This window comes from Fundulus heteroclitus, chromosome 5 (assembly GCF_011125445.2).
Source record: "Fundulus heteroclitus isolate FHET01 chromosome 5, MU-UCD_Fhet_4.1, whole genome shotgun sequence".
Lineage (NCBI taxonomy): Eukaryota > Metazoa > Chordata > Actinopteri > Cyprinodontiformes > Fundulidae > Fundulus > Fundulus heteroclitus.
The window spans coordinates 8,767,346-8,792,824 of record NC_046365.1 but is presented as its reverse complement, the minus strand read 5'-3'; the positions used below and the strand labels follow the sequence as shown (position 1 = coordinate 8,792,824).

Below are 25,479 nucleotides of genomic sequence, written 5' to 3'. Positions count from 1 at the left end.
AGGGGCAATCAAAGGGGAAACAACATAATAATTCTTGTGCTGTGGTCTTAATATCCTTTTACTTCAGCTGGGGAGATTATTCAGGCGGGGTTCACAGAAAAACTATTCCATGGTTCAGCAAACTGTAGGTTTTTCCTGTTAAGACAGGAAAATATTTAACTTTTCTAAAATCAATCAGTTCCAAGTGACTTCCCTGTTTGTCTATGCACGTATGCAACAAAATGTAATTCTGTTATATATTTCTTCTACTTACTGGACATAAGTGAACAATTAAAGAGATTCTCATCAGACTAAAGCTAGTTAGGAAGGTCAGGGTATTGTTTTGCAATAAAAGTCTGCGGGGTGAAATAAAAGGAGCTGAATTCATTGGTATGCCACCTGACAGATTTCAAAATTCAGACACCATCTTATCGGTGAGATCACTATTGCTTCTTCCAGGGAGAAGACTGCTGTCCAGATATACCGACCACATCGTAGAGCCTGGTGATCAACAATAATGTAAATTCACTTTAGTTAAGGCCAGGTCACGGCTGAGAAAGCCACCGAGTCAGCTGACATGGTGTCGCTAGAGACTATAAGGCCGTTTGCTTGGAGTAATGGTTACAGACACCAGACTGAAACATGTCAAAGAAACTCATGTGCTTCTAATGAAGAAACTAGGGCTGGACGATATAGGGGAAAAAAAGCATATCGATAATTATCAACAAATTCAAAACATATTTAAGTGCAGCCTTGGCCATTTGATGCCGTTTAATGACCTATTTTTAAATAAAGAACAACAAACACTGAATTCAAACTCAACCCTTTATTTAACCAACTTTTCAAAGAATTTGTGCTTTCTGAGCTCTTTAAAGGGGGCGGAGCTTGGTTCCTGGGTCTGCACTTGGTTGAGAGGATGTAATGACTGTAGTATTAACCTACATGATAGGCTGGAATGCAAAAAGGAAGGAAAACTGTTCTTCTATTGAACTTTTTATTGACCCTTTTTTTTTCTATCATCGATATATATTAAATTATTGTTCAGCCCTGGAAAAACCGAAAAAGAAACGCTCTCTGGGGACCGTCAAAAGCAAAAACACCACACCCTCAGCAGGATAAAGCAGACCTTTCTCTTTATGATCAGCCCACCTTGGGTCTCCAAGCACACCACACGGTGTGCATGCTCACATAACGGATGGCTCTCCTTTATAACAAGCTACTAGCTTCCGTACGCTGTTCAGGGTGTGCTAACCAGACCAAAGCCCTGCATTGTAGCATTAGGAGCCAGAAATAAACATGCTTTTCCTGGAGCAAGAGAGTCTTCTTGTTCACCGCCACCGCCAAATTAACCACACAGTTAAATAAGAATGACAGCGTCATTGTTCTGTGTATAATTATAAATAAGCGATGCATGGTAGCGAAAATGATTCATCCATCTTCATCTGCTAGGCAAAGAGGCTTTTTTTCTCCCACAGACTGTTTGTGGACATTGACTATAAACACCAACAGACCCAAAATGTTAAGTGAACAGCACCAACATATATCCATAATAATGGGAGGGAGGCGTAAAATAAAACATATCAAGCTTTTTTTCCCTGTTCACGGATTTTATTTTATTACAAAAGGTGGCATATATACAGTTTACTTTCAGTATTGCACATATTAATGCATTTTGCGTTATCAGCGTGATAGAGAAAACAGTACAAATCAAGTCAGTACACAATGGAAACAAATACAGTATATTACACAGGCTCTTGGAATTGTTATCAGTCGTATACAAAAGGGACCGTCAGGTTAGATTAAAAGGACACGAACAAGAAAATACACAGTATTTTCGTTTACCGTCTCTACAATGCATAGAGTCCCATGACAGCAGCCAGAGCCACAAAGAGTCCCAGGGCCATCCTGACCATAGGAGAAAGGCTTCCTGGCAACTGGAGTGTTTTCCTATAAACTGCGTTGGAGTTTGTCGAGCTTTCCTGCTGCAGATTTCCTGCGACACTGAGCATCTTCTGTAAGCCATCGAACACCTGTAAAGCAATGGTTGACACGTCAGCGGCCTGTGGCTGAATGATTAACAGAGAGCAAAGGCTGCCTTACACCTGACATGCCCCGGTGCCCGGTCCGTCGGCCCTCCTCACCTGGATGTTAAGCTCGAAGGCCCTGACGGCCTCCTCCAGCACGCCGCTCCTCTCCTCCGCCGTCAGCTCCACGCTGTTCATGCGGCCGCGATAGAGCTGCTTGAAGAGGTTGGGGCTGGAGACGCCGGGGAAGGCGAAGAAAGACAGACCCTCGCTGCCTTTCAGACCCATGGACTTCTGGGCGATTCGGCCGAGGACCTGCCCCCCAGAGAGGTCTCCTAAGTATCGGGTGTAAGCGTGGGCAACCAGGAACTCTGGGTTTTCTTTGCCAATCTGAAAAACACGCAAGAATGAAGCGTGTTACTCCTTTGAGGCCAGACTTAGAATTTCTGAGACCTGTTTGTTTTTCTAATAAAGAAAAAAAACTGCTGTGTTGGTTGTTGCTAAATATAATGAAATTGTTAAATGCATGAAATTCTTGTTTCTTTTCATCTATGACAATTACGTGATCACAAAAGCCTAAAGTACCAAATTGTATATTATAAAGGCTTATGTTGTTCTCACCTACTAAAGAAATGAGAAGTTAGCACGCGTAGTCTAGAAACTCTACCTGTCTGAGTCTGTGGCAGTATCTCTGAGTGGCGGCAGGGACGACGATCTTCTCCCTCCAGGCCGGCCCGTAGAAGTACTCCAGGTCCGTCTCGATGGACTTGAGCCGGGCCAGTTCGGCGGGGAAGTAAATGGGTGCGACGGCAGGATGGTTGGAGTTCCTGTCCAGCTCTTCCTCCAAGGCCTGGTAGATCTCGTACAGGGAGCACAGGAGGAGCTACGGAGCAGGAGCAGGAGAGGAGCTGCCATTTAACCCGCGAGAATCCAATGAGCGTGAGCACGATTGTCTTGCTCGATCGGGTTTATCGTTACCTTGTATTGTGGAAGCGTGACTTGTCCCCGCTGGAAGCTCAGCATCAGTTCTGTGTTTTCTGCTCTGACGTGGCTCTCCTTGGTCACCTCTTTGATTTGCTCAGAGAGATCCCTGTGTGTGAGAGAAAGAGGGATGGTTCTTAGGAAAATAATGGAAAAAAAATAGCATTTTTGGATATTGTCCACGGGACAAATGTGCAAGACAAAGGTTTATATATATGTAGTGAAAAAAATGTAAATAAATCACAGTAGCTCAGTCTAACCTGTTCTCCGTTTGCTCTGCTGACATCTGCGTCCTCCTTTCTGCTTCCATTCTGCTCTTGAAAAAGTTAAAGCTGTAGGAAAACATGTTTATGAAAATTAAATCAGCGTGCAGCATAATACCCTACAGTATAAAAAAAATCTAATATATTACAAAAAGTCCCTGAAATGTGCTGTGATTTACTCACCAGCTGTGATGAAGTCCTTCAGGTTCAGTTGCAGCTCTCTGTCTGGCTCTCCAGCTCTGTTTGGGTGGCTTCACTCCTCTCCACCCTTTATACTAAATGCCTCCCCCCCCCCCCCCCCCCCCACCACCCTGCCTCTATGAAAACAGGAACTCTGAGTCACACACCCTGTGCTAGACATGAGACGGCAACTTCAGCAGAAGCAGTAGGAGGGACGGAGACAAACCATGATGGAGCAGTTTTCACAAGTAGGCTTGGAAAACTGCAGAGGGAGGGACTACAGGGCATAGCATGAGTGAGGAATTTTTTTTGTTGTTTCAGTGTCCTGGAAAATCAGTGGGCTGAGTGCAAAACATGACAGGGCAACTTAGGAGGAGGAGGAGGAAGAGGAGGAGGAGGAGGAGGAGGAGCTGGGCCTAAACATGACACTGAGAGTTTCTGAGGCTGCAGAGGGAGGAAGTGTTGAAACAGTCAACATACCGTCACATGACAGCACGAAGCTTTCACTTCTGTGGAAAAACGAACATGAAATAAATGACAAAACTAATCAAAGCAAAGCAACGGTTTGTAAAAGTCCAGTACAGCGCAATTAATAGAATGGCAGAAAATGTCCAAGAGAAACCTGTTTTCCAAGATTCTTTCCAAGCTTTTCAAAAGGAATATACATTCTGATGTTATGCAGAGTTATTAGCAGGATCCAGTTGTCAGGATCATTGGGTGTTGGGTTTTGGGGTTCTATTGTGTCTCTGCTTTCATCATTTTCCTGTCGTTTATGTTCTCTAGCCGATGCTTTATTAGTTCACTCCTTTAGGTTCAGTTTCCTCTTTATGTCTTGTATTCTGTTCCCTGTGTATTCTAGTTCATTTATCTCAGACCTCTCTTAGTCTTCCCTTTGGTTTTGTGCTTCCTTGCGTTCTAGTTCAGCTCCTCCGTGTTCATTACTGTCCTTCCCTCAGTTTCCCTGCTTACTTTCTAACTAAATGTACTTTTTAACTCAACTTCCAATACCATTCTCCTCACCTCCCTCAGTATTTAAGGTCCATGTTGGCCATTGTTCCCCGCTGGTTCCTTTCATTCTATTTCCATATTCTCTGTTATCCTATTATCCTGCCTGTGCGCCGTGTCTAGTGCCTTATTTGTCGTTAGTTATCATTAAATCCTTATATAAATATATTCAGCATGCTGCCCCGAGTTGCTGTTTGTAACACCAGTGCTTCAAACAAATGTATCCAACTCTCTAATTAATAACACTGTTGTGGAAGGAAATTTGTTTATGGTTTTCATAATGTCTCCTGAATCTGAAAAGTGTGGCATGCATTTAAATTCACTGTCCTTACTCTGATAGGGCAGCAACCTGCACCTGAGCACGCTTTAATCTAAGCGTAAATCCAGCTGTTCTGTGAAGGCCTCAGAGGTTTGTTGGAGAACATTAGTGAACAAGGAAGATTCGAAGGAGTTTGACTTATTTTGCATTGTATGTAGCTTACTATAGGCTAGCTGTAGCAGCAAACAGGAGCTTAAAACTGTCTGTGCGTAAATGGGAACTACATAGGACTTTTAATAGCAAAGAAAACACTATGTTCCTGTCGTATCCAGTAGCATCATGGTGTTTTTCTGAGTTGGGCAATCCATCTGGGCAGAACTGCTTGCAATCAGTGATGCATTTCTGCAGATTAAATGTCAGGCTATCTGTCAGAGCGTTGAATCTGGACAAAAGGTGATTCATGCAGCAAACACCCTACTGAATAACCCACAACTGTAGAAGAAACGAACAAAAAAAAACACATTCTTAACGAGTGAGCCAAAGCAATGACTTTGGTCCTATATAAAGATTGTGAAGGGAGTAACTGAGGACCAAAACAGAACATTTAGAAAAATAGTTTCATAAATAAAGCATTTAAAGAAAGTGGCAAAACATCTTAGGGCTGTTATGCAGATGAATGCACTAAAATCCCAATAACCCTACAATACTTACAGGCCTGTGGATAACTGCTGCTAATGAAAGCTGTTCTTTTAATACTACTACTGATAATAATACCAACAACTACAACAACAATAATAAAAATAATGGTAATGATGATATTTTAAGGATGGTTGGTTTTGTTTCCTTCCTCTGTAGATTTGTTTACCAATCCCCCCCACATCTAAAATCTGAAATTTGAGGCAATAATCATGTTTGTGCATTTTGGCCTCACAGTGTATATATTTTTATATACTGTAACTAAAAAGACTGTATGGCAAGACAGGTCCAATCTCAGCGGGATGGCGGAAACCTGCCTGGCTTTGCTTGTTTTCACATAGTTTGGGTTGAACATCTTGCAGAAATATGGAAATAGAAGAGCTATGAGACACGATAAGTGAGTGAAGCCTCGTTTGGTCTCAAACCACCTTATTTTGGGGAGAAACTCTGATCCATTAATGATGGTTTGTTGCCACTAGTAGCATTTTAATAGCATTTTTTAAAGTTCTTAGGTCTGATCAAATCTTAACTTACTTTAGTCATTATAGAGGACTTGTCAAAACAACAGAGGTTGACCAAAGTCCTGAACTGGCTTGTTAACAAAAGCAAATATGCATTATTAAAACCATGCTGTGCCAAACAGCAAGGTCTAAATTCACTGTAGAATTTTATGAATACATAAAAGAGTAAAGTCAAGTTACATCGTGAAAGTCCAGGTTTGCCCATATCAATAGCCAAAGAGGCTTTATAGCGATAGAAAAGGTGTTGGGGCAGATCTGGTATACTCTTCCTTGGGCAGCCACAGCAAAGGCTCGGCCGCCTTGTCTCAGGAACTTCCAGCTGAGGTTGGTTAGCGGACCCATGTGTCCTGGCTGCAATACAAGGACCAGGAGTTCAGTTATCATTGTTAAAAGATCCAGAAACCGAGAGCAAAACATAAAAAAATCAGTCTTAATTAGCACTGGTAGCCTGGGGAGTAAAATATAAATTGGTTGATTCATTGACACACTCCCACTTACCAGTAAGAAGACAGGCTTCTGCATTTTCAACTAGCAGTTAACCACATATCACTATCAGTGACTGATCGACGTCACAGTAGGTATAAGGAATTGCAGTAATCCTGTATAGACGCATGAATTTCTCCCTCCCAATTCCTTGAGAGGGAGAAATCCTTTGACTTTGAGTCTGAGTCGGTAAAAGCGTGATGACAGATCATCTGCTTATCGAATTGGGCAACTCAAAGGTCACACTGAGGGGTTTAACAGATAGTGCTTCTGCTAGAGTAAAAAAATAATCAAAGTGTCCATTTTATTGAGATGGAGAAAGTAACTGGGCATACAGAAATGGCTTCCCGAATGCTAGATTTACATTGTTTCCTGGCTTTTAACAAAATAAAATTAACCAAGCAGAGAAAAAAAAACATTGCTAATCCTAAATTTCTGCATCAGCCTCAATTATAATGTTTCATTACAGCCACGTCATTCCTATGGATTTTTCATATTCATGTATATCCATTTTTTTAAATGAGTGAAGTCCATGGTTTACAACAAACACGGTTGCGTAAGCATTTCAAACTACAGCGACACCCAGTGGTCATGTTTATTTTAAATCATGAAACAGCACGCCAGGCTGAAACATGACTCAGCATTTCAGAAAAGAAGGAGGAGGAGGAGGAGGAGAAGGCGGAGGAAGGGAGTAAACATGAGACAGCAGCTTCAGCTCGTCTCCACGTGAACAACTGAGATTTACCCCCTAGTTCTGGGTCCAGATTTACCAGGTCATTAAAGTCGTGAGCTATAAGATATACAAGCAATACAAAAAAAACAAAAAAAACAACAACTTTTCTACTCAAACTAAAGTCGATACCAACTTGAACCCTGAGTCTTTCAAAACCACGTCAGGTGGTCTGACATGACGACATGTTTTCACTTGTCATGCGTTTGCTTTAGATATCACTAAATGTCCCCATGACCTCATGGGTAAATCAACCCCTCATGCAACAAAGTTTTTTTCCCTTTGCTTTTTTTGTTTTGTTTTTGTTTACACGTTTGTTCTATAATTTACTTGGACGACGTCTTTGTTAGCAGCAACCTCCTACGTTGGTAGAGTTCACCTCCTGTCTGCAGGGGTTTCACCACAGACAGCGCAGTCAGATCACCCAGTGAAAGTCATCAGGATAAAGGCTGATCGTTGACCCAGTGAAAGTGCCGCACAGCTCAACAGTTGGCCCTGCTTAAAGGTGTGGACCTCTAATAGAATACATTTAAATAACCTTTAAACTCTGGCACAGGTAGGCTTCAGCTGGTGTAACGGTAGAAACTAGAGCAGTGGTTCTCAGTCCTGCTCCTCAGGTAACCCTGCCCTGTGTGTTTTAGGTGTCTCCTTGCTGCCACACACCTGACTTATATGACTGACAGTTTAACAGGCCTCATGTGGCGCTGCACCTGATGGCTGCCGAGGAGCTCATGCAATCATTTGGATCAGGTGTGCCGCAACAGAGAGACATCTAAAACATGCAGGGCAGGGCTACTTGAGGACCAGGATTGAGAACTGCAGTATTTTCCAACCCTGGTCCTCAAGGCACACTGACCTGCACGTTTAGACTGACCTGATTCAGCACGCCTTATTTCAATTGATGGCTGATTAGCAGGCTTTCACTGGACTGCAGTTATCTGAGTCGGGGGGGACATCTAAGACATGCAAGGCAGTGTGTCTTGACCGAGGATCAGGATTGGTAAACGCTGCTCCAGACACAGGAGCATTTTTCAGATGGCAGGTGATGGAGCAGGTCACCAGGATCAGGTTTGCTGTTGCAGGGAAACATACGGGATTGTGGATCCTCGGGGAAACTCTGGTCTAGCCCAGTGGTTTCCGCTCCTGGCCCTGGGGGAACCCATTGTCCTGCATGTTTTAGCTGTTTCCCTGCCTCCACACAGCTGACTTAAATAAACTGTCTCAAGGTCCCCGTGAGCCCAGAAGAAGAATAGAAGGTTTGTTTCTCTGATGGATTTGAAAGGCGTGGAGCAAGCAAGCCTGGATGCCGAGGAATGCAGATCCAAGAGCCCTCATCAGGTGGTTGGGATGTTTTTTGCACTTCTTAAATCATAAGGAATCTACTTTCTGTTTGTTGTAATTATAACACACGGGCAAGCTAGGTTTTGTGTATCACGGCTTAAACAAAACTTGCATAACATCAGGAATTTCGAGGAACACCAGACAGAATCATTTGGCTAAACCTTTTGGATAGAGTTGGAAAAATTGTTTTGCTCCAGCTCCAGTGATAACGAGCCGGTCTCTCAGAACTTTGCCTCCAAAATTGACGGCAATTTGTTTTTGCAAGCAGCCAGAGGCCAGAGCTGACTTATCAGAGGGATCATTAACCAACAACTTAGAGAGTAGTAAAATATAGAAGTTCTGTGGTTATGCACAGCCTAAAATCACACATGTTCTGTTGCTTCATTGAACTTATTCATTAATAAACTCTGTCTATCAATGGGCCCCTGCTCTAAACATGACAAAACAAAGCTCCAGATAGTCTGGTGGCTTTTTGGTTTTGCTGTGTCCCCTTTAAATGGTATTTAAAGGCTGTCTGGATGCGCCCATGTTGATTAATAATTTTGTGTGATGTCTCTAATAACTCTATGTTGAGTGTGAATGGACTAAATTCTTTGTTTCCCTGTGACCCTGAATCATTAGCATAACTGTATGACGTCAGCGTGGCTGTTGGAGAGCGAGGCGGTATTAAACTGAGGTTTTGTCCAACGCTGAGAAGTATTGATCATCTATACAAATTCATCGTATCTCTTGCAGGAACTGAATGGCTGCCTAACTGAGAGAAGCCAACATGTCGGTGAGGACTCAGCTCTTCAGGGAGTTGCTCTGCTCTGACATAATGAGTCAGTGTTTATTTATCCAGTTCCTTTAATCATGTTTCAGCAGTCTCTACATGTTTGGTGTACGGCCTTTCATCAGAAAACAATGATCTGTTATCAGATTTGATCACGTGGTAATTTCCAGGTGGAGGTGGCAGCGATACACGAGCTCAAATGTCTCTTTTTAGATGCTGCGTCTTTAAAATGTGTGGCGCAGGGTTGTCTGAGCAATCATTAAAAAAAAAGTGAAATGTGAGTTTTGTAAATTTCACATCATCAAATGTCTCATGAAGTTGCTGTCGTTGCAGAGAGGAGTGGAATGGGTTCTGAACCTGTCTGGACAGAGTCCTCTTGTCCTTTGCCTTCACATTTAGTCTACGTGCCGCAGGATAGATGGATGATGGGAGATCCCGAGGTGAGAACCCGTAATCTAAGAAACTGTTTGTGAAGGGATTTAAATTTGTCATATTGTTTGTCCTAACGTGTTAGAATATCATCAGATATTAAATTCTGGTTGCAGGCCAGGAAGGTTTTGATAAAACGGACTGATCAGTGAAGACTTCCTGCTGGCAGCCTTGTGGCATGTTCCAAATTAACTGTGTTGAAATGAAACCCCCTTTTAATTCCAACCCGTTAAACTTTTTGAGATTTTCTTTCCAGAACTTCCCTGACAACCTGTTGCATTCATGCTGCACAGTAGAGGGCGCCGTGGACCAGGTACCTGCACGTTTATCTGTAGCAACAGCTCATGTTGTTTCACCTCTGACTGCATAACCATCTATGTTTCTGACAGAGATGCTCAGATCCCTCCGTGGAATGTTGGCTGTGTCTGGCCAACCAGCCGCACACGGCAGACAGTCACACTGACCGGGACAACGGCCCGTCTCTCTCTCACGTTATGGACAGCGCTGACCTGCGGACCCCCTCACCTGCCGGAGCCACTGCTGGTCCTGAGCTGTGCAGCTTCATGGCCGACACATGCGGTCTCATTGGTTCTTGGTGCAGCGTGTGCAGGTCCTCCTGGGACACGATCAGGTCCAGGATTCCCAGTTCCAGTTCTGACCACTGTCCAGTCAGCGCTGCAGCACACCTGCACCTCCTGGGAGAGTCCTTGACTCTCATTGGGAGGCATCTTGAGGAGACTGATGTGAGTAGATCAAAACGTAAAAATGCAGAGCTTTGTAAAAGTATTTTGCTTCAGCCCCTGTTGCGTCAAAAACCACAAACTCAGACTTGATTGGGAAAGTCGGCCACACTGGTGAGGGGAAAGGGAAATGAAACAGGGCTTTCAAAATGTTTCACAAATAAAACTCAGGAAAATGTGGCATGCCGGCATTCGGCCTCAGTGAGTCAGTGCTTCGTAGAGCCACCTGTTGCTGAAATTACAGCCGTACGTCTCCATCAACTTTTCCGCGTCTGGACACTGAGAATTTTACTCATACCTTTAGCTCAGTCAGACTGGATTGAGGGCATCTGCGAACATCAAGTCTATTTTGAATTGGGTTTAGGTCAGGCCTGTGACTGGGCCATTCTAAGAAGAATATGACAGGATCAGAACCATTATTGCTGTCCTGGCTGTATGTTTGCAGACCTTCTCCTGGTGGAAAACAAATCTCTGCCCCAACCTTAAGTTTTTTTTTTTTTTTTTTGCCTCCAACAGGTTTTCTTCCATGATTGACCTGTATTTAGCTCTAGCCATGTCCCCTGCAAAAGAAACACATTCCCCTTCAAGTCTTGTGACAAATAGTCTTCCTTTTTAAGGTTTTCTTTTAACAATAATTATCTTCTTGCCACTCTTCATAAAAGAGGCCAGATTTCAGAGTGCTAGAGTAGTACAGGGTTTCCCACCTGTGCTGTAGATCTCTAGCAGCTCCTCTAGAGTTACTATAGGCCTCAAGGCTGCTTCTCTGTCATGCCTAGGGTTGCTGGTGTGCTGGAGCACCTTCCAAATTATCTCTGATGGCTTCAACAGAGTGCTCTGAAAAGTACAAAGCTTGGAATGTTGGTTTATTACCTCACCCTTGTTTAAACTTATCTGCAGCTTTCCCTCTGACCTGTCTGCTGGGTTCCTTGTTTGTTCACTGATGTTCTCAAACAAACCTCTGACACCTTCACTGAACAAAGTTTTATACTTAAATTACCCACAGATTTACTCTACTTTTTAACTAGGTGACTTCTAAAGCTAGTAGGTTGCTGTGTGTGTTTTACTGATAATTTATGGAGATTGGTAGAATTTAAAAATCATGTGGCATAAATAGGTAATAACATTCATTCAAGGGACACTATAACTTATTTTCAGCTTTTATGTTCATTTTGCACCTCAGCAACTCCTGTGAAGTACAGGACAGCAGCTTCACAGCTGTTTTGTTTGTTTAATGCACAATGTCTTCCATTGCGGCAATAAATGTATAAATAAATGCAAACAGAAATGGGCATATTTTAATAGAATTAAATCAGTATAGAAAGATGACCAAACAACTGAAGATGGCGCCTTATTTGACTTTGTATAAAGTTAGGTGGCATGTTGAGTTCATTCTCAGGTTATTTTATGTGAAATTGATGGTCTCTTTGTCACAGCTGGACCTTGGTCATGGTCATTTGGGAACAAAGAGCATCTTAGTTTTATTTTTAATAACTGCTGGAACATTTCATTGGTATGAGTTCATTTGTTTTAAAATTGGGTATCCACATAGTCTAAATGACTTGAAATATCTACAGATGATGATGATGCACAACAGGAATTGAGCTTGTGAAACAAAATGAAGCAAAACTGTTTGACATGCACAAGACAAAGCTAAAAATCAAATAATTTTTAGACACAGTACATTAAAAATAAACACAATTGTTTATCCTTCTAAAAAGACTTTGGAGAGGTGAAGTTTGCTAGCCTCGTGAGACCATCCTGATCTCGCGAGGTTTCAAGGTTTCACTCGCAGATCAGTCTGGATTTACCTGACTCCGCCAGATAGATTTGCTCCGCATATCCATCTGGAAACCTTCCGTTGAAGTAACTTTGGGAAGGGGCGAAAATACTGGTTAGCTGATTGGCCTATGTTGGTGATAGACGGGCCAAATGAACCAATCAGATTCGTCGTCGCTCTAACAGAGCGACGACGAAAACACAACCACAAGCCAAGCTACTCTTGCTGCTGCAGGTAAAGGCTCGTTAGCTCAGCAGAGAAATACTCTGTAATTCCGATAAAACTTGCTCGATAGCCACGCTAACGCTAGTTTCATCGGCTGAAACCGCCATGTTGTTTAGACTGAACTGACGCGCTTCCCGTTGCGTCACACCTCAACCCGCCTCAAAGCCAACGCTGATTGGACGTTCGTTTGGTGAACGGCTCCAAATTTTCTTCAACGGAGAGTAGCCAGACTGATCTGCGAGTGAAACCTTGAAACCTCGCGAGATCAGGATGGTCTCACGAGGCTAAGTCTGGATACCCTCCGTTGAAGAAAATTTGGAGCCGTTCACCAAACGAACGTCCAATCAGCGTTGGCTTTGAGGCGGGTTGAGGTGTGACGCAACGGGAAGCGCGTCAGTTCAGTCTAAAGAACATGGCGGCTTCAGCCGATGAAACTAGCGTTAGCGCGGCTATCGAGCAAGTTTTATCGGAATTACAGAGTATTTCTCTGCTGAGCTAACGAGCCTTTACTTGCAGCAGCAAGAGTAGCTTGGCTTGTGGTTGTGTTTTCGTCGTCGCTCGTAACAGAGCGACGACGAATCTGATTGGTTTATTTGGCCCGTCTATCACCAACATAGGCCAATCAGCTAACCAGTATTTTCGCCCCTTCCCAAAATTACTTCAATGGAAGGTTTCCAGATGGATATGCGGAGCAAATCTATCTGGCGGAGTCAGGTAAGAAGTTTGCCACTTAACAAGAAAAATGTAAAAAATGTCTCCACCTCCTCTCGCCTGAAGTTTTTTTTTTTTTTTAAAGGTTAAATTGCTGAAAGTGCAAAAATAAAAAAGGGTAGTGCTTTGCTCCAACATATTCATAGCCTTAAGGAGTGATACTGTCGCCCTGCAGAAAAGGGTGTGCATGTGGAGCAGCCTCTCTCTGCTCCTGGACTCCTTGCTGTGTGCGCTGGCTCCTCTGATGTGCCTCACTACACAGATTCCTGAGCTGACGAGCTGCACCGAGCACACGCTGGTGAGCAAGGCTGCAAGTTCACACCAAATACTTTAAACAAATTATGTACGTGTTAATGTAAAGGAAACTTTAATTGTAATTTGAGGGGGAAATTCCTGATTTTATTTATTTATTTATTTATTTATTTATTTATTTTTCTCCAGGCCTCCACTCTGGAAAACGTTGTTTACATGATGCCTGGCCTATAAATGAAGACCTCACTGCTTCTACACTAAGATGCACGGACAGATCTGTTACCTTTTTTCATTTAGCTTTCAAACACGAATGTGAATATTTAAGTTCAGTTTGCACATTTATTGCATTTTTTGATTAAACAATTTCGCTGAACACTGATTCGTGCAGGTTTATCTTTTTGTTTGAAAAGTCACATGGAGATCCTGTTTCAGTGGGAGACGGAGGTGGTTTTACATATTTTAGTCGTAACATAGTTTGTTTGGAAATAAACACTGTATATTCTTCATGATCTGAGGTTATTTGTTTAATCTTTGTGTGGATAATGTGTAAATCTTAAACAAAATAGGATAATTAGCTTAGCTTTACTATATATTAATTGTCTGATCATAAGCTTCATCTTTAAAATGGGGTCATGTGTGACAATGGTTTTTATTTATTTATTTGATGGAAAATCACCCAAAATATGGCTTGTGCGAGTTGAATTCCCAGCATGAGGCCCTTCCGTTGAGCTGCAGACGTAGCCAGGCTCCCACATCTGTTGGCTCCCCTGTGAAGATGGGACAATCTTTTAATTAGGCGTGCACTTATAGGGTGAACGTTCACATGCTGAGCACATTGGAACAAAATCCCCTGTCTCATGATTTTAGACCCTCTCAGACATACCCGAATGCCTTTTTTTTGGGGGGGTATTTTTTATATTTATATTGTAATCTGATGGACTTTTACTGTAAACTGAAGAGGTATAATCAATGGGTCATTAAGCAAGGTGATAATTCAAAATATGTGGCCAAAATCAACCATTCCCATGGCTAGCACAGTCCCCAGACCTAAATACTACAGAAAGCCAATGTAGTGGGCTGGGCAGGCTCAAGAAATATTTTTTTTCAGTAGTTCTATTCAAAAAAGTGAAACTGGCATGTTGCATTAATTCACTACATGCACTGATATATTTTAAATGTTTTAATTTTGATTAAAACTGACTAATAAAAAAAAATAAAGTATCTCAGAAAATTAGGATATTACTTAAGACCAATACAAAAAATGGATTTCCAGAAATGTTGGCCATCTGAAAAGTATGAACATGAAAAGTATGATGTTTTCAGTTAAGTATTGAGTATACACCATTCAACACTTAGTTGGGGCTCCTCTTGCCTGGATCACTACAGCAATGTGGCGTGGCATGGAGCCGATCAGTCTGTGGCACTGCTCAGGTGTTAAGAGAGCCCAGGCTGCTCTGATAGTGGCCTCCAGCTCTTCTGCATTGTAAGATCCATCATATTGCATCTTCCTCAGAAAACACAGTGGACCAACACCAGCATACCACCTCAAACCATCACTGACTGCAGAAACTTCCCACAGGACCTTAAGCAACGTGGATTCTGCGCCTCTCCTCTCTTCCTCCAGACTCTGGGACCTTGATTTCCAAAAGAAGTGCAGAATTTACTTTCCTCAGAGAACAAAACTGTGGATCACTCAGCAGCTGCCCAGTCCCTTTTGTCTCTCCACATTTTTGAATAAAAATGCATTTTTATTTTATCTATAGGCACCTTTCTCAACACTCAAGGTCACCTTATAGAATCGGCAATATAACACTCAATCCCATAAACATTGAATCAACAAAGAGCAGGAATAAAATAAAGAACAGGAGAAAGGATGGGATCTTTACAATTAAATTTAAAAAATATAAAGAGTATGCCTGTCTAAAAAGATACGTTTTAAAAGTAGTTATGGACGTGGAGTGTTGGATGTAGTGGGGCAGAGAGTTCCAAATATATGGAGCTGAATGACTGAAAGCTCTGGTAAAACAGACGAGCATGTGGAAGAAGAGGACCTGAGAGAGCGAGTAGGTATCTTCATATGAAGGAGAAGAATTTTTTATTAATTATGAATGGTTTTAGTTTCACAATCCTCTCCAGGGTGCGGTCATCCCTGTTGCTTGTACACTTTCTTCTGCCACATCTTTTCCTTCCCTTCACCTCTCTAGTGATGTGCTAACCCTAAGTCAGCAGTGTGGCGCCTACAGAACTAGACTGAGACCATTTAAAGGTCTTTGCTGGTGTTTTAAGGTGTTTTGAGTTAATTAGCTGATTGGAGTGTGGTACCAGGAGTCTTCAATATTAGACCTTTTCAGAATATTCTAATTTAATGAGATATTGGATTTGGGGTTTTCATTATAATCAGTTATAATCATCAAAATTAAAAGAGACACTTGAAATATATCATTCTGTGTGTAATGAATGAATATAATGTACACATTTCACCTTTTGAATGGAATTAGTGGGGGAAAAATCAACTCTTTCATGATATTCTAATTACATGACCAGCCCCTGTATGTCATTCAACCTGATCCGTCCAACAACTGTAAAAGCTTTGTAAGGGGCCGTGGAAAAAAAAGACAATTGTAAACTTGTTTTACCTGAAGTATTTCAGATGGTATGTAAAGCAAAAATGCAAAGTACTTTTCCATAACTTCCTGTCTGATGAACACACATAAAAAACAAGCAAACAGAAGGTTCTGTTTGAATCCTTGTCTCCGCCTGCTGTAAACCTGTCTGGTGTTTCTGAGACGTGCCCTCAAACCAATCCGGCCACAAAAACAGAGTATTTACTCCCAGTTTACCAGTCGTTCTCCATGGCAACGGCAAAGCCCTGAAGGAGATGTTCTCTGACTGACACCCAGCAGTTTTGATTCTCCGTGGGTGCGGCAGATTAAACTCAGTGATTCACATGCATGGCAGGTTGTACCTTCTCTCCGCCCCGCGCTGGAATGCTCTCCTCCCTGCAGACAGAGAAACCAGAAATACACTCATTGGTGTTTGTGTGCGGTTAAAGCTGGGAGTGGTGAGATGGGTAAACTCGCCGACAGAGCGCACCTCACCTGAGCTGGCACCTTTCAGGTAATCGGCTGGGAAGCGAGGACGGCTGAAGCTGACTGGATGGGAATCCTTCGCTAGGAACCACTAAAGAAAGTGAGACCTTCGTATGAGTTCTGCTTTGTAGACGTCAAATACACCAGTAAGAATTTTTATTGTTGTTTTTGTGGTGCGAATGCGTTCTAAGGCAGGAATACTTTTATACTCTATACTTTTATAATGGGGATTGTAAGTTTCTGAAACATTAGTTGTTCATTTCTGAGAGTTTACCGTGGTGACAAAAATGTATGATGTGGGATTTTCATGTTCTGTCAGCATTTACTAGGAAAGAAACACTGACTATAGTTACACAAATGCTGTGAAGTACATTAGTTCTTTACTTTTAGGGTTTACTTTTGTGTTCGTGTCGCCATGACCTTCAACATCAGTGTCCAGGGTAGAGCTGTCGTTGAGGAACTCATCCCTTCATTCGGCCGGTTCTTATCTTTGCATTTGCTGTTGTGGGTTTTAGTGTTTGCATATCAGGCTAAATATAATGGGAAAGTCTGAGCAGAATGTAGCCAGACTGGACTGGCAAGGTGTGGCTTATCAAACACCATGACATCCAACAGGTTGTGGTTTCCGATGAGATGAAGGTTTCAGCCAATTCCAGCCAAAGGCCTTTAACTATTGATATAATTATGTTACAACTATCCAGACTGAAGACGAACGATACAGATTTGTTAATGCACTCAATGCAAATATACAGGTATATAGATATAAAATCAATTATTTTGAATGTTATTCATAAGTTCATTTTGTTCAGTAACTGAGTTCTAAAAGGGGAATACATTTTCTAGATTAACACAGACTGAAGCCTTTATTTTGGTTAATTATGATTTCCCCTCACCTCCAGCTATACAAACACAGTATTTAAGATCAGAACGTTGCATCAGACCAATAAGAAGCAACATTTATATATGCAGAAATTAGGGCTTAATTGAAGTATTTTTAAAACCAGTTTAAAGGTTATTGTTTTTTTCTTTTTCTTTTTATCTGACAAACTCCTGCATGTTGTAATTTATTGAATAATACTGTATAGGTATGTGTGTATAGTTCTTGTTTGTTCAAACCCACCTCTTAAGGATGGTGGGTCTGGCTGCCTTATAATGTCAGGGCAGATTTCCTCCACAAATTGGCATTTTCCTTTTGTTTGCTGATTAATTTCATTAAATTAAAGGAAAACATATACACCACACTGGATTTGGCAGCAGAAGGCATGTTTAGATCGCTATCAGTATATCTTCTCTGATGGGAACTTGATTACCTATGACCTTTTCAGCTGTCTAGGATTTTTTTTTTACACATGTTCCCACTGTGGGATCCAACATGTCACAACGTCCCCTGACGCTCAGCCAGGTCCTGTCACTCCAAATTTGTGGACATGTCTCCCAACTCTGCTGATTTTATTATGTTGCTTTTATGTGAATACTAAAACAGTGATGTTTAACGTAAAAGACTGAGTTGAAATATTATGCTGGCAAACAAAACTACTGATCATTCCTGTTGTATAAATGAAAGCTAAAATAAAGTAGGAACTGTGTGGGTTTTAATCCGGGCGATGACTAAAACAAAGTGTGGGCAGTAATGGAGCAGTACCAAAGGTTTAGCATGTTCCACCTGTTGCACAAGAAACTCTAGTTGTTGATCAAGGTTCCTGCAGTGGGTTAGCGTCTAAAGAGGACCGGCCACAGTTATAATATATATAATTATTGGATTGTAAATAAATGCTCCACGTTTGACCCTTCCCTCCCCTCATCCTTTCCACCAGGCATGAGTGAACACTTGCGTGAAGGCCTCAGTGGGTCCTCATCCTCAGACCTACGGCTCCTTCTCTTGGGGAACATCGGGTGCGGGAAGACGTCGTCGGCGGACACCATCCTGGGTCAGCTGTCTGCCGTCTCTCCCAGCTCCTCCAGGAGTTGCGCACTGCGCGAGGGCTTCGCCGAGGGCAGGCGCGTGACCCTCGTGGAGGCGCCGAGATGGTACTGGGATGGTACCAAGATGATAGACGGCGTCAGAAAGGAGACGGAGCGGGCCATGACCCTGCTGGCACCGGGCCCGCATGCTGTTCTGCTGCTCGTGCCCGTGTGCCAGTTCACGGAGGTCAGTCGCCGTTTGGAGCTTCGGTCACGTTTCCGACCTAAGCTTGAGATGTTTGTTGGGCTAAACTGAAGCGCAGGCAGCCGGTAAACGAACTGATGTTTGTCTCCAGATGGAGGGTCGAGTGCCTGCAGAGCTGGAGAAGTTGTTTGGAACGGAGGTGCTGGATCATACCCTGGTGCTATTGACATGTGGAGACTACTTGATGAGACAAACAGTGGAGGTATTAGCAAATTCCATCCATCACATTCCCTTAAATCCTTTTTGACCGTGTATGTAAAAAATTTATGGCGACTATCTAATTGTAATTCTCACCAGTGACTCTAATACACTACCAAATGCACTTCCCAGATTCCTCTTTAGGCTTTTTTTTTTCCTATGCCAACTAACTTCCTCCTTCCATCCTTGGTGCATTCTTTAAATGTTTCCAAGCGTGTGACTGGTTTCATTTTTGGCTAATTAAGAAGACACGCAAAGCACTCTAAGTCCAAATTCACTCAGGCCAATTTGCTTTTCCTCAGGAGTACCTGCAGACCGAACACTCAGGCCTGAGGGAGGTCATCGATCGCTGCGGGGGGAGGTACCACGTCTTTAACAACCGCCAGCGGCGGGACAAGGAGCAGGTTCAGGAGCTGCTGGAGAAGGTGAGCCCACCAATCAAGTAGCAATCAGCAGCTATTTGTGCAGCGATTGCTCAGGCCTTTTGGTCATTGTGGTAACCGTGCCGGTCAGCAGCTAGGTATGCACGTTGTTTCACTTTACACATTTCAATGGTCAGACTCGCATCCAGAAAACAGTCAGGTCTGGTTAGATGTTGATGATCATGCCATTTACCAGCTGAAGTAGAACAGATGGAACTGTTAGCAAATCTGTTTTTTTTATTTTATTTATTTTGGCTAAATGTCCTGAAGCCGACAACGGAGGTGAAAGAAACAATGAGGGATTGAGTTGTTGGGTGAATACAAAACAGAACATTTAGTTGTCTGCATGGAGATTTATCACAACTTATTCTTTTATTTGTTATTTTCTTATTTATGAATCTAAACAGGGACAGTGTACAATATAGATTAACCTGAGAAAGGAGAGGTGCATTGTACCTGGTTATAGCTCTGGTGCTAATTTAAAGCCGTAGTCCCTGGACCAGCTGCTGTTAAAAATGTAGAAGTCAGTCTGATGCTATTTGATAGAAACACTCCATTATAAAAACACCATCACATATACATTCTAGTAGCATATAGACACAATTTATATGCAATGCTTCATGACACGTATACTCCCGAACTCCCTCTGCAGACGCCACTTACATCAGCTCCCAGAATGAACACAGGTTTGCTCTTTAGAGAAGCCGTTGTTTCGTCAGACGTGAAATATTGGGAAAGTCTGTGCATGTTTAATAGTTCTGTTGGCAGCGTGGTCCATTGTTGTATCGCCTCACTCGAGAACGCTGACGTGGCAAAATAAGTTCTGCATTTAGGAACCCTACACTCAACTCAAGCAGTTGAACGAGCGACTCAGATTTATTTTTTATTTTTTTTAAAGAGGGGCACCAATGCCATGGATAACTGTGAAAAGCAGACATGTTTGTGTTACATGATTGAGTTTTCAAAACTTAGGATATTACACTTGGTAAGAATATGACAGTGAGGAAAAAGACGTGCTTTCTTGTCATTGATCATGAGAGAAGGCTTGTTTATTGACTCCAGAGGCCTTAAAATGTTTTTTTAACCTTGAGACCAACTTTTAATTTCACCATAAAAATAAAATGAACACTTCATTAAGCAGAAAATAACAGAATTTTACCTCTATCCATGAAATGGAGCTCTAGCCAGTGTCTGACTGCAGATACTTTGGAGTTTTTACTTTTATGAAGGACTCTATTTGTCTCACAGTCGGAGCTTCGATCTATGAAGGACGTTGCATGAGTTAAGAGAGTTTTAGTTCTGAGTTGAGAAACCAGAAGGACTTAAAAAAAACATTTCTGCTAATTGCTATTAGCAACATGAGGCAAAAGCAACATTTTCCATTTTGTGTTTTAAAACAGCAAAGGAACATGTTCGCAATTAGAGATTAAACAACAGTTTGTATCCAACTGGTTTAACAAGACACGAAGTAAAAAAAAGTGCAAACAAATAGTTCATAACTGCAACTTTCACTAAATTTTACAGCTGCAGGATTCCCTTTGAATTTTGAACTCAGACTTTTCAAGTTGAAACCCTGACTTTGAGGTTTTTTTTGGTAAACCTCAGCTTTAGGAACACAGAAAGCCTGACTTCTGAGTAAAAAATAAATAAATGAGCCTGTGCACTGCGTTTCCAAAAGTAGTCTCTCACCAATCCCAGTCCTTGCGTTCGGCTGCTCCAATCACATCCATGTCCAAAGCTTTGTAAGAGGCAGCAGCTAGGCCTGCAAACTGCTTCTACAGACAACAGCTTTCAATGTGCATTTGGAAGAATGGACAAACATTTTACCAAAACACACTTCTAACTTGCAGGAAGCCTTCTCAGTAGAGCTGACACTGTCATGGCAGCAAAAAGTGGTTCAGTCAGTGCCACATTAATCAGCATGGATTAAGACTAGTATGTCACCCAAAGTCACATGTGTATTAAAGAAACTAGCAACTTTTTACTTTTGCAAACAAACAAAACCCAGCAACAGACTTTGAACTGACTAGAAAAATCTAATTTTGTGTTTTCTTCAAGGTCATAGTCCAAGCTATAGCTGTAGCTATTATTGTCAGTATGGGACTGCTATTTGCTTGAAAACGTGTTAGTAAGGTTTACACACAGGGGTGAAAAATTGAAGCTTAATATTTCCTATATTTCCTATATTCAGCACCTCCAGAAAGGTTGCAAATGAGTGGCCAGATGGGTTATTTTGGGCTAATACACCTAGACCAAAAGCCTTAGGAGATAACCTGAGGAATAGATTTTCTAATTCACAACAATCTCTACTTAATCACCACTCTGAATGAGAATGACTGAAATAGTGATAACAGAGGGAACCTTTTTTGTTTTTATTTCCTACAATTATATTATTTCACTCCTCAACAGGTGGATCACATGGTGCAGAGAAACGGGGTATACTGCAAGAAAACACCAGAGGACGAAGAGCTGGAGAGACGGGTGCTAGAGCGAAAGCGAGAGCTGATGGAGAGCTTCAGAGCTCAGAAGGAGGAGAAACCAAAGCCAGTGGTGGTGAAGAGCATCCCAAACACAGACATCGCCGACAGAGGAGGGTTCATCAGCACTTCAGAGAGAAGAAGAGAGTACAAGGACGATATAGATGGAATGGTGGCTGAGGCTCGAGTTTCTAACGGGCTTTATTCAACTCCAGCACCTGAGCAGCCCTCACATTCAGAGCCACGGGACGACAGGCAGTTAACCAGGACACCCAGTTTCAGACTGAATGAAGGTCAGTGTTTGTGTTGCATTCAAGTGCAAATAGAGTGAGACAGCTCACCTCCACCCAGTTAGCCCAAAATATCTTCTTATACAGATAAATATATAAATATATATATTCTGAATGTAAATATAGATATTCTATATTTCTGTATTTTCCTGGGGTAATTGTGTCAGATAAATAACTACATCTACCCAGTTCAATGTTTTCCTTTGCTTCGCACCAGTAAAGCGGAGCAGAGATGTAATCAGAGCTCTTCCTGTTTCTCCCCTGTAGATGGAGCCATCCTCTCAAAGATTTCTGAGACTCAATCAAAGCCTAAACTGATCTCCACTTGTAAGTCTGACTACAGCTGCTTTAAGTATTCATACCTATTAATAATAATAATAATAATAATAATAATAATAATAATAATAATAATAATAATAATAATAATAATAATAATAATAATAATAATAATAATAAAACTGTTAAAGAGGCCCATGGTAACTGTGGAGGAGCTGCATGGGGTTTTGCATGTGGGGCAGAAAACAAACACTGGCCCCTCCATTTACACACAAACAGAAAAAAAATACACACACACACACACACACACACACACACACACACACACACACACACACACACACACACACACATATATATATATATATATATATATATATATATATATATATATATATATATAGTTAATACATAAGTTAATATTTGAAGTGGGACAAATGTGGAAAAGTTTATTCTAGAGGTATATTAGATCGATGTTACAGTAAAAACTTTATTTTCAGTTCATCACAGAATCAACAGCTTTGAGGAAACTTCCCCTGAGCCGTCGCCCGTCCCATTCACCTCCTCAACAAACATGAAGCAGTCCTATTCACCTCCTCATTCGCCCGTCTTCTCCTCGCCCCAACACGCCATTCAAACCTTCACCGCCTCGCCTTCGTCGGTATCCCAGTCCTCCTCGCCCCTTGCATCCCCGTCTCCGCCGTCCTCCCCCCCTGAGCTTCGTCTGGTCTTGATTGGTCGATCCGGGGGAGGGAAGAGCGCTGCTGGCAACTGCATCCTGGGACAGGAGGTGTTTGAGTCCCATTCCGAGAGCTTCACAGCCGTCACTCAGAAGTGTGACAAAAAGAAGGCAATGGTGGAAGGAAGAAGGGTTAGTGATTCAAACCACCAGAGTGCAGTTTGATTGTGTGTGTTTTGTAGCTGTGATTCGCTCCAACTTATCCTCTAAGATCAAAAATGCTCATGCTCTTTCTCCACCTGTTGTCTTGTCTCGGCTGCAGGTGTCGGTGGTGGACACGCCGGATTGGTTCAACTCGGAGCAGACTCCGGATGAAGTGCGGGCTCAGATCTCTTCGTGCGTCGCGCTGTCCAGTCCCGGCCCTCACGCCTTCCTCCTGTGCGTCCCGCTAGACCAGCCGGCGAAGACCGAACTGCAGGCCCTCAGAGCACTCGGGACGGTTTTTGGCCCCGAGGCGGTCCAGAAGCACACCGTGGTCCTCTTTACGTATGTGGATCGGCTGAGGGCCAGCGGGAAAGCAGAAGGCAAGAGCGCCGAGGAATACATCGCCAGCCAAAGAGGGGATTTGGTAGAGCTGGTGGAAAAATGCAGAGACAGGTTTCACGTGTTGGAGAAGGGAGGAGGGAGGAGGCAGAAGCAGAATGTGGCAGAGCTGCTAGACAAGGTGGAGCAGACGGTGAAGGAAGCTGGAGGACAGTGTTATTCTAGTCCGGCCTTTCAGGAGGCGGAGGACAGAGTGAGGCAGAGACAGCTGGAGATAGCAAGGGAACGGAAGGGCGTACAGCCTGCGCTAGCAGCAGCGGACGCTGGGCGGCTCAGCACCATGAGGCAGCCTCTGGAGCAAATAAACGAAGAGATGACAGAGGATGAGATTAAGGACACAAGGGATGAGGCAGAGAGGAGCGTAAGCAACACAAGTATAGAGAGCCTTCCGCCTGTTACTCTTTCCTCTGTGTCGCCCTCACTTCTCAGTTCTATGATGGAGAGGATGGAGTCCAGTGCCAAGATGTTACCCAAGCTGTTGGCGACCAGCTCGGCGTGGGTAGGCGAGGGCGCAAAGCAGTTGAAGAGTAGTCCGGTGTGGGGAAAAGTTGGCAGCGGCGCCCAGAATGTCCAAAAGATGGTTGCGGACAGCGGCGTGTGGGAAAAGGTGGGAGCCACCGCGGGGCAAGTGTCCCAAGCTGTGGGGAAAAGGGTTCCCCAAAAGGTTGTGGACGGCTCTGCGTGGGTGGGATCTGGCGCAAAAGCGGTGACGGCAAGTCCGATGTGGGAAAAAGTGGGTTCAGGGGCCAAGCTGATGGCCGACAGCTCGAAGCGCGTCGGAGCTGGGATCGGAACCGGAGCGAAGAATCTGGCCAGCAGCCCCGTGTGGGGGAAGGTGGGGGAAAGGGCCATAACTGGAGCTAAACTGATGGCAGATGGTTCTGTGAAGGTGGGAGCCGGGATCGGTGCTGGTGCAAAGAAAATGGCACAGAGTCCCGTGTGGGGGAAGATGGGTTCCGGAGTAAAGGCGGGGGCCAAAAGGGTGTCTGAGAGCTCAGTGTGGGAAAAAATGGGGAATGCTGCCAAACAGGTGCCGAAGACGGTCATCCTGGGTGCGGTTCTGGGTCTGGTGCTCGGTGTGATTTTGGCAGGTCTGATTGGTGGGGCTGTTGGGACAGCTGCAGGATCCGCTGTCAGTGAGGTGGCCCGGCGAAAATTCAGCAAGAAAAACACATTGGATGGAACAGGAAGCTCTGAGATATCAGTGAACAACAGCATTGATGGCAGGAAACTCATGAAAACAGAGTAAAGGACTAAAATGGATCAGTCATGCCAAATTTAAAACCAATATAAAACACTTTTTTCTGTTGCGATCATACTATCACTAACTAAATATTGTGTCATCAATACTTTTTGACACCAGTACTTTTCCCCCCATTTTTATTTGTTTTCAGATAATGGATTGTTCAAGTTTATCCCACTTTTTGTACATAGAAAAACATGATCATTTAGGAGGAGTTTTGTTCATGAAAATAAAAATTGACACATCTATATAGAATGAGGTTTACTTAAAAGGAATTGCTGTTGCAAATGAATATTTGTGTGATTCTCATATCAACATTAATGGTACATTTTGTCAATTTTTGGGACTGAAATAAAAATCTTCTATTTACAGGGTGCCTGTATAGAACTTTAGATTTCAGATTTTTAGATTTTATTTTATTTTTTATTTTATTTTTTTTAGATTTCAGCTATTTCTTAGACAAACATGAAGCAAATTACACATTGTAGGCTAAACTGTAATGTGATCCTCTGAAGGAAACTGAAGTTGGTGACGGTGGAGCGGGAACAGATGCTATTTACTTTTTATGCTATATTTTATTTACCTCAAACTTTGGAACTTGGATCAATACATTATATTTGCTTACTCTTGTGTTCAGTTACGAGGCTTTGTGCTGTTAGCAGTGAAA

The 25,479-nt window shown here is 42.7% G+C and overlaps 3 protein-coding genes across 9 annotated transcripts; 2 read left to right on the top strand and 1 right to left on the bottom strand.

The window, feature by feature from the left end:
* Nucleotides 1–1,565: 1,565 nt before the first annotated feature.
* On the bottom strand, nt 1,566–3,546 carry LOC105936705 (heme oxygenase). Its single transcript, XM_036136829.1, has 6 exons — nt 3,431–3,546; nt 3,245–3,316; nt 2,982–3,093; nt 2,671–2,886; nt 2,121–2,393; nt 1,566–2,009 (listed from the first exon to the last, which is right to left on the bottom strand). The coding sequence occupies exons 2-6, from the start codon at nt 3,292–3,294 to the stop codon at nt 1,827–1,829; spliced, it is 834 nt and encodes a 277-aa protein (XP_035992722.1). The 5' UTR covers nt 3,295–3,316; nt 3,431–3,546; the 3' UTR covers nt 1,566–1,826.
* Nucleotides 3,547–7,939: 4,393 nt separating this feature from the next.
* On the top strand, nt 7,940–13,813 carry LOC105936690. 6 transcript variants are annotated; one of them, XM_036136826.1, is made up of 7 exons: nt 7,940–8,462; nt 9,198–9,237; nt 9,568–9,674; nt 9,920–9,976; nt 10,053–10,406; nt 13,292–13,414; nt 13,558–13,813. In XM_036136826.1, exons 1-7 carry the CDS (start codon nt 8,391–8,393, stop codon nt 13,600–13,602), a joined length of 798 nt encoding a protein of 265 aa, XP_035992719.1. In that variant the 5' UTR covers nt 7,940–8,390; the 3' UTR covers nt 13,603–13,813. The 6 variants fall into 6 exon arrangements, with proteins under 6 accessions (XP_035992719.1, XP_021179772.2, XP_012733092.2 ...); XM_021324097.2 differs by having other exon boundaries at nt 7,942–8,459; nt 9,198–9,283; nt 13,558–13,812; XM_012877638.3 differs by having other exon boundaries at nt 7,945–8,459; nt 13,558–13,811.
* Nucleotides 13,814–16,390: 2,577 nt separating this feature from the next.
* On the top strand, nt 16,391–25,183 carry LOC105936689. 2 transcript variants are annotated; one of them, XM_021324091.2, is made up of 8 exons: nt 16,391–16,557; nt 18,272–18,606; nt 18,716–18,826; nt 19,125–19,247; nt 21,654–22,014; nt 22,279–22,338; nt 22,788–23,158; nt 23,289–25,183. In XM_021324091.2, exons 2-8 carry the CDS (start codon nt 18,274–18,276, stop codon nt 24,816–24,818), a joined length of 2,889 nt encoding a protein of 962 aa, XP_021179766.2. In that variant the 5' UTR covers nt 16,391–16,557; nt 18,272–18,273; the 3' UTR covers nt 24,819–25,183. The 2 variants fall into 2 exon arrangements, with proteins under 2 accessions (XP_021179766.2, XP_012733091.2); XM_012877637.3 differs by having other exon boundaries at nt 16,391–16,603.
* The last annotated feature ends 296 nt before the right edge of the window (nt 25,184–25,479 follow it).

Excerpts from the sequence above, each read along its gene's own strand:
- LOC105936705 (XM_036136829.1), bottom strand. The coding sequence starts at position 3,294 with ATGGAAGCAGAAAGGAGGACGCAGATGTCAGCAGAGCAAACGGAGAAC. Across the intron at positions 3,094-3,244 it reads GCAGAGCAAACGGAGAACAG|GGATCTCTCTGAGCAAATCA; the intron begins GTTAGACTGAGC and ends TCTCACACACAG. Across the intron at positions 2,010-2,120 it reads CCTTCGAGCTTAACATCCAG|GTGTTCGATGGCTTACAGAA; the intron begins GTGAGGAGGGCC and ends ATTGCTTTACAG.
- LOC105936690 (XM_036136825.1), top strand. The coding sequence starts at position 8,391 with ATGGATTTGAAAGGCGTGGAGCAAGCAAGCCTGGATGCCGAGGAATGC. Across the intron at positions 8,463-9,197 it reads CCAAGAGCCCTCATCAGGTG|GAACTGAATGGCTGCCTAAC; the intron begins GTTGGGATGTTT and ends TATCTCTTGCAG. Across the intron at positions 9,977-10,052 it reads TAGAGGGCGCCGTGGACCAG|AGATGCTCAGATCCCTCCGT; the intron begins GTACCTGCACGT and ends TGTTTCTGACAG.
- LOC105936689 (XM_021324091.2), top strand. The coding sequence starts at position 18,274 with ATGAGTGAACACTTGCGTGAAGGCCTCAGTGGGTCCTCATCCTCAGAC. Across the intron at positions 18,607-18,715 it reads CCGTGTGCCAGTTCACGGAG|ATGGAGGGTCGAGTGCCTGC; the intron begins GTCAGTCGCCGT and ends GTTTGTCTCCAG. Across the intron at positions 18,827-19,124 it reads TGATGAGACAAACAGTGGAG|GAGTACCTGCAGACCGAACA; the intron begins GTATTAGCAAAT and ends GCTTTTCCTCAG.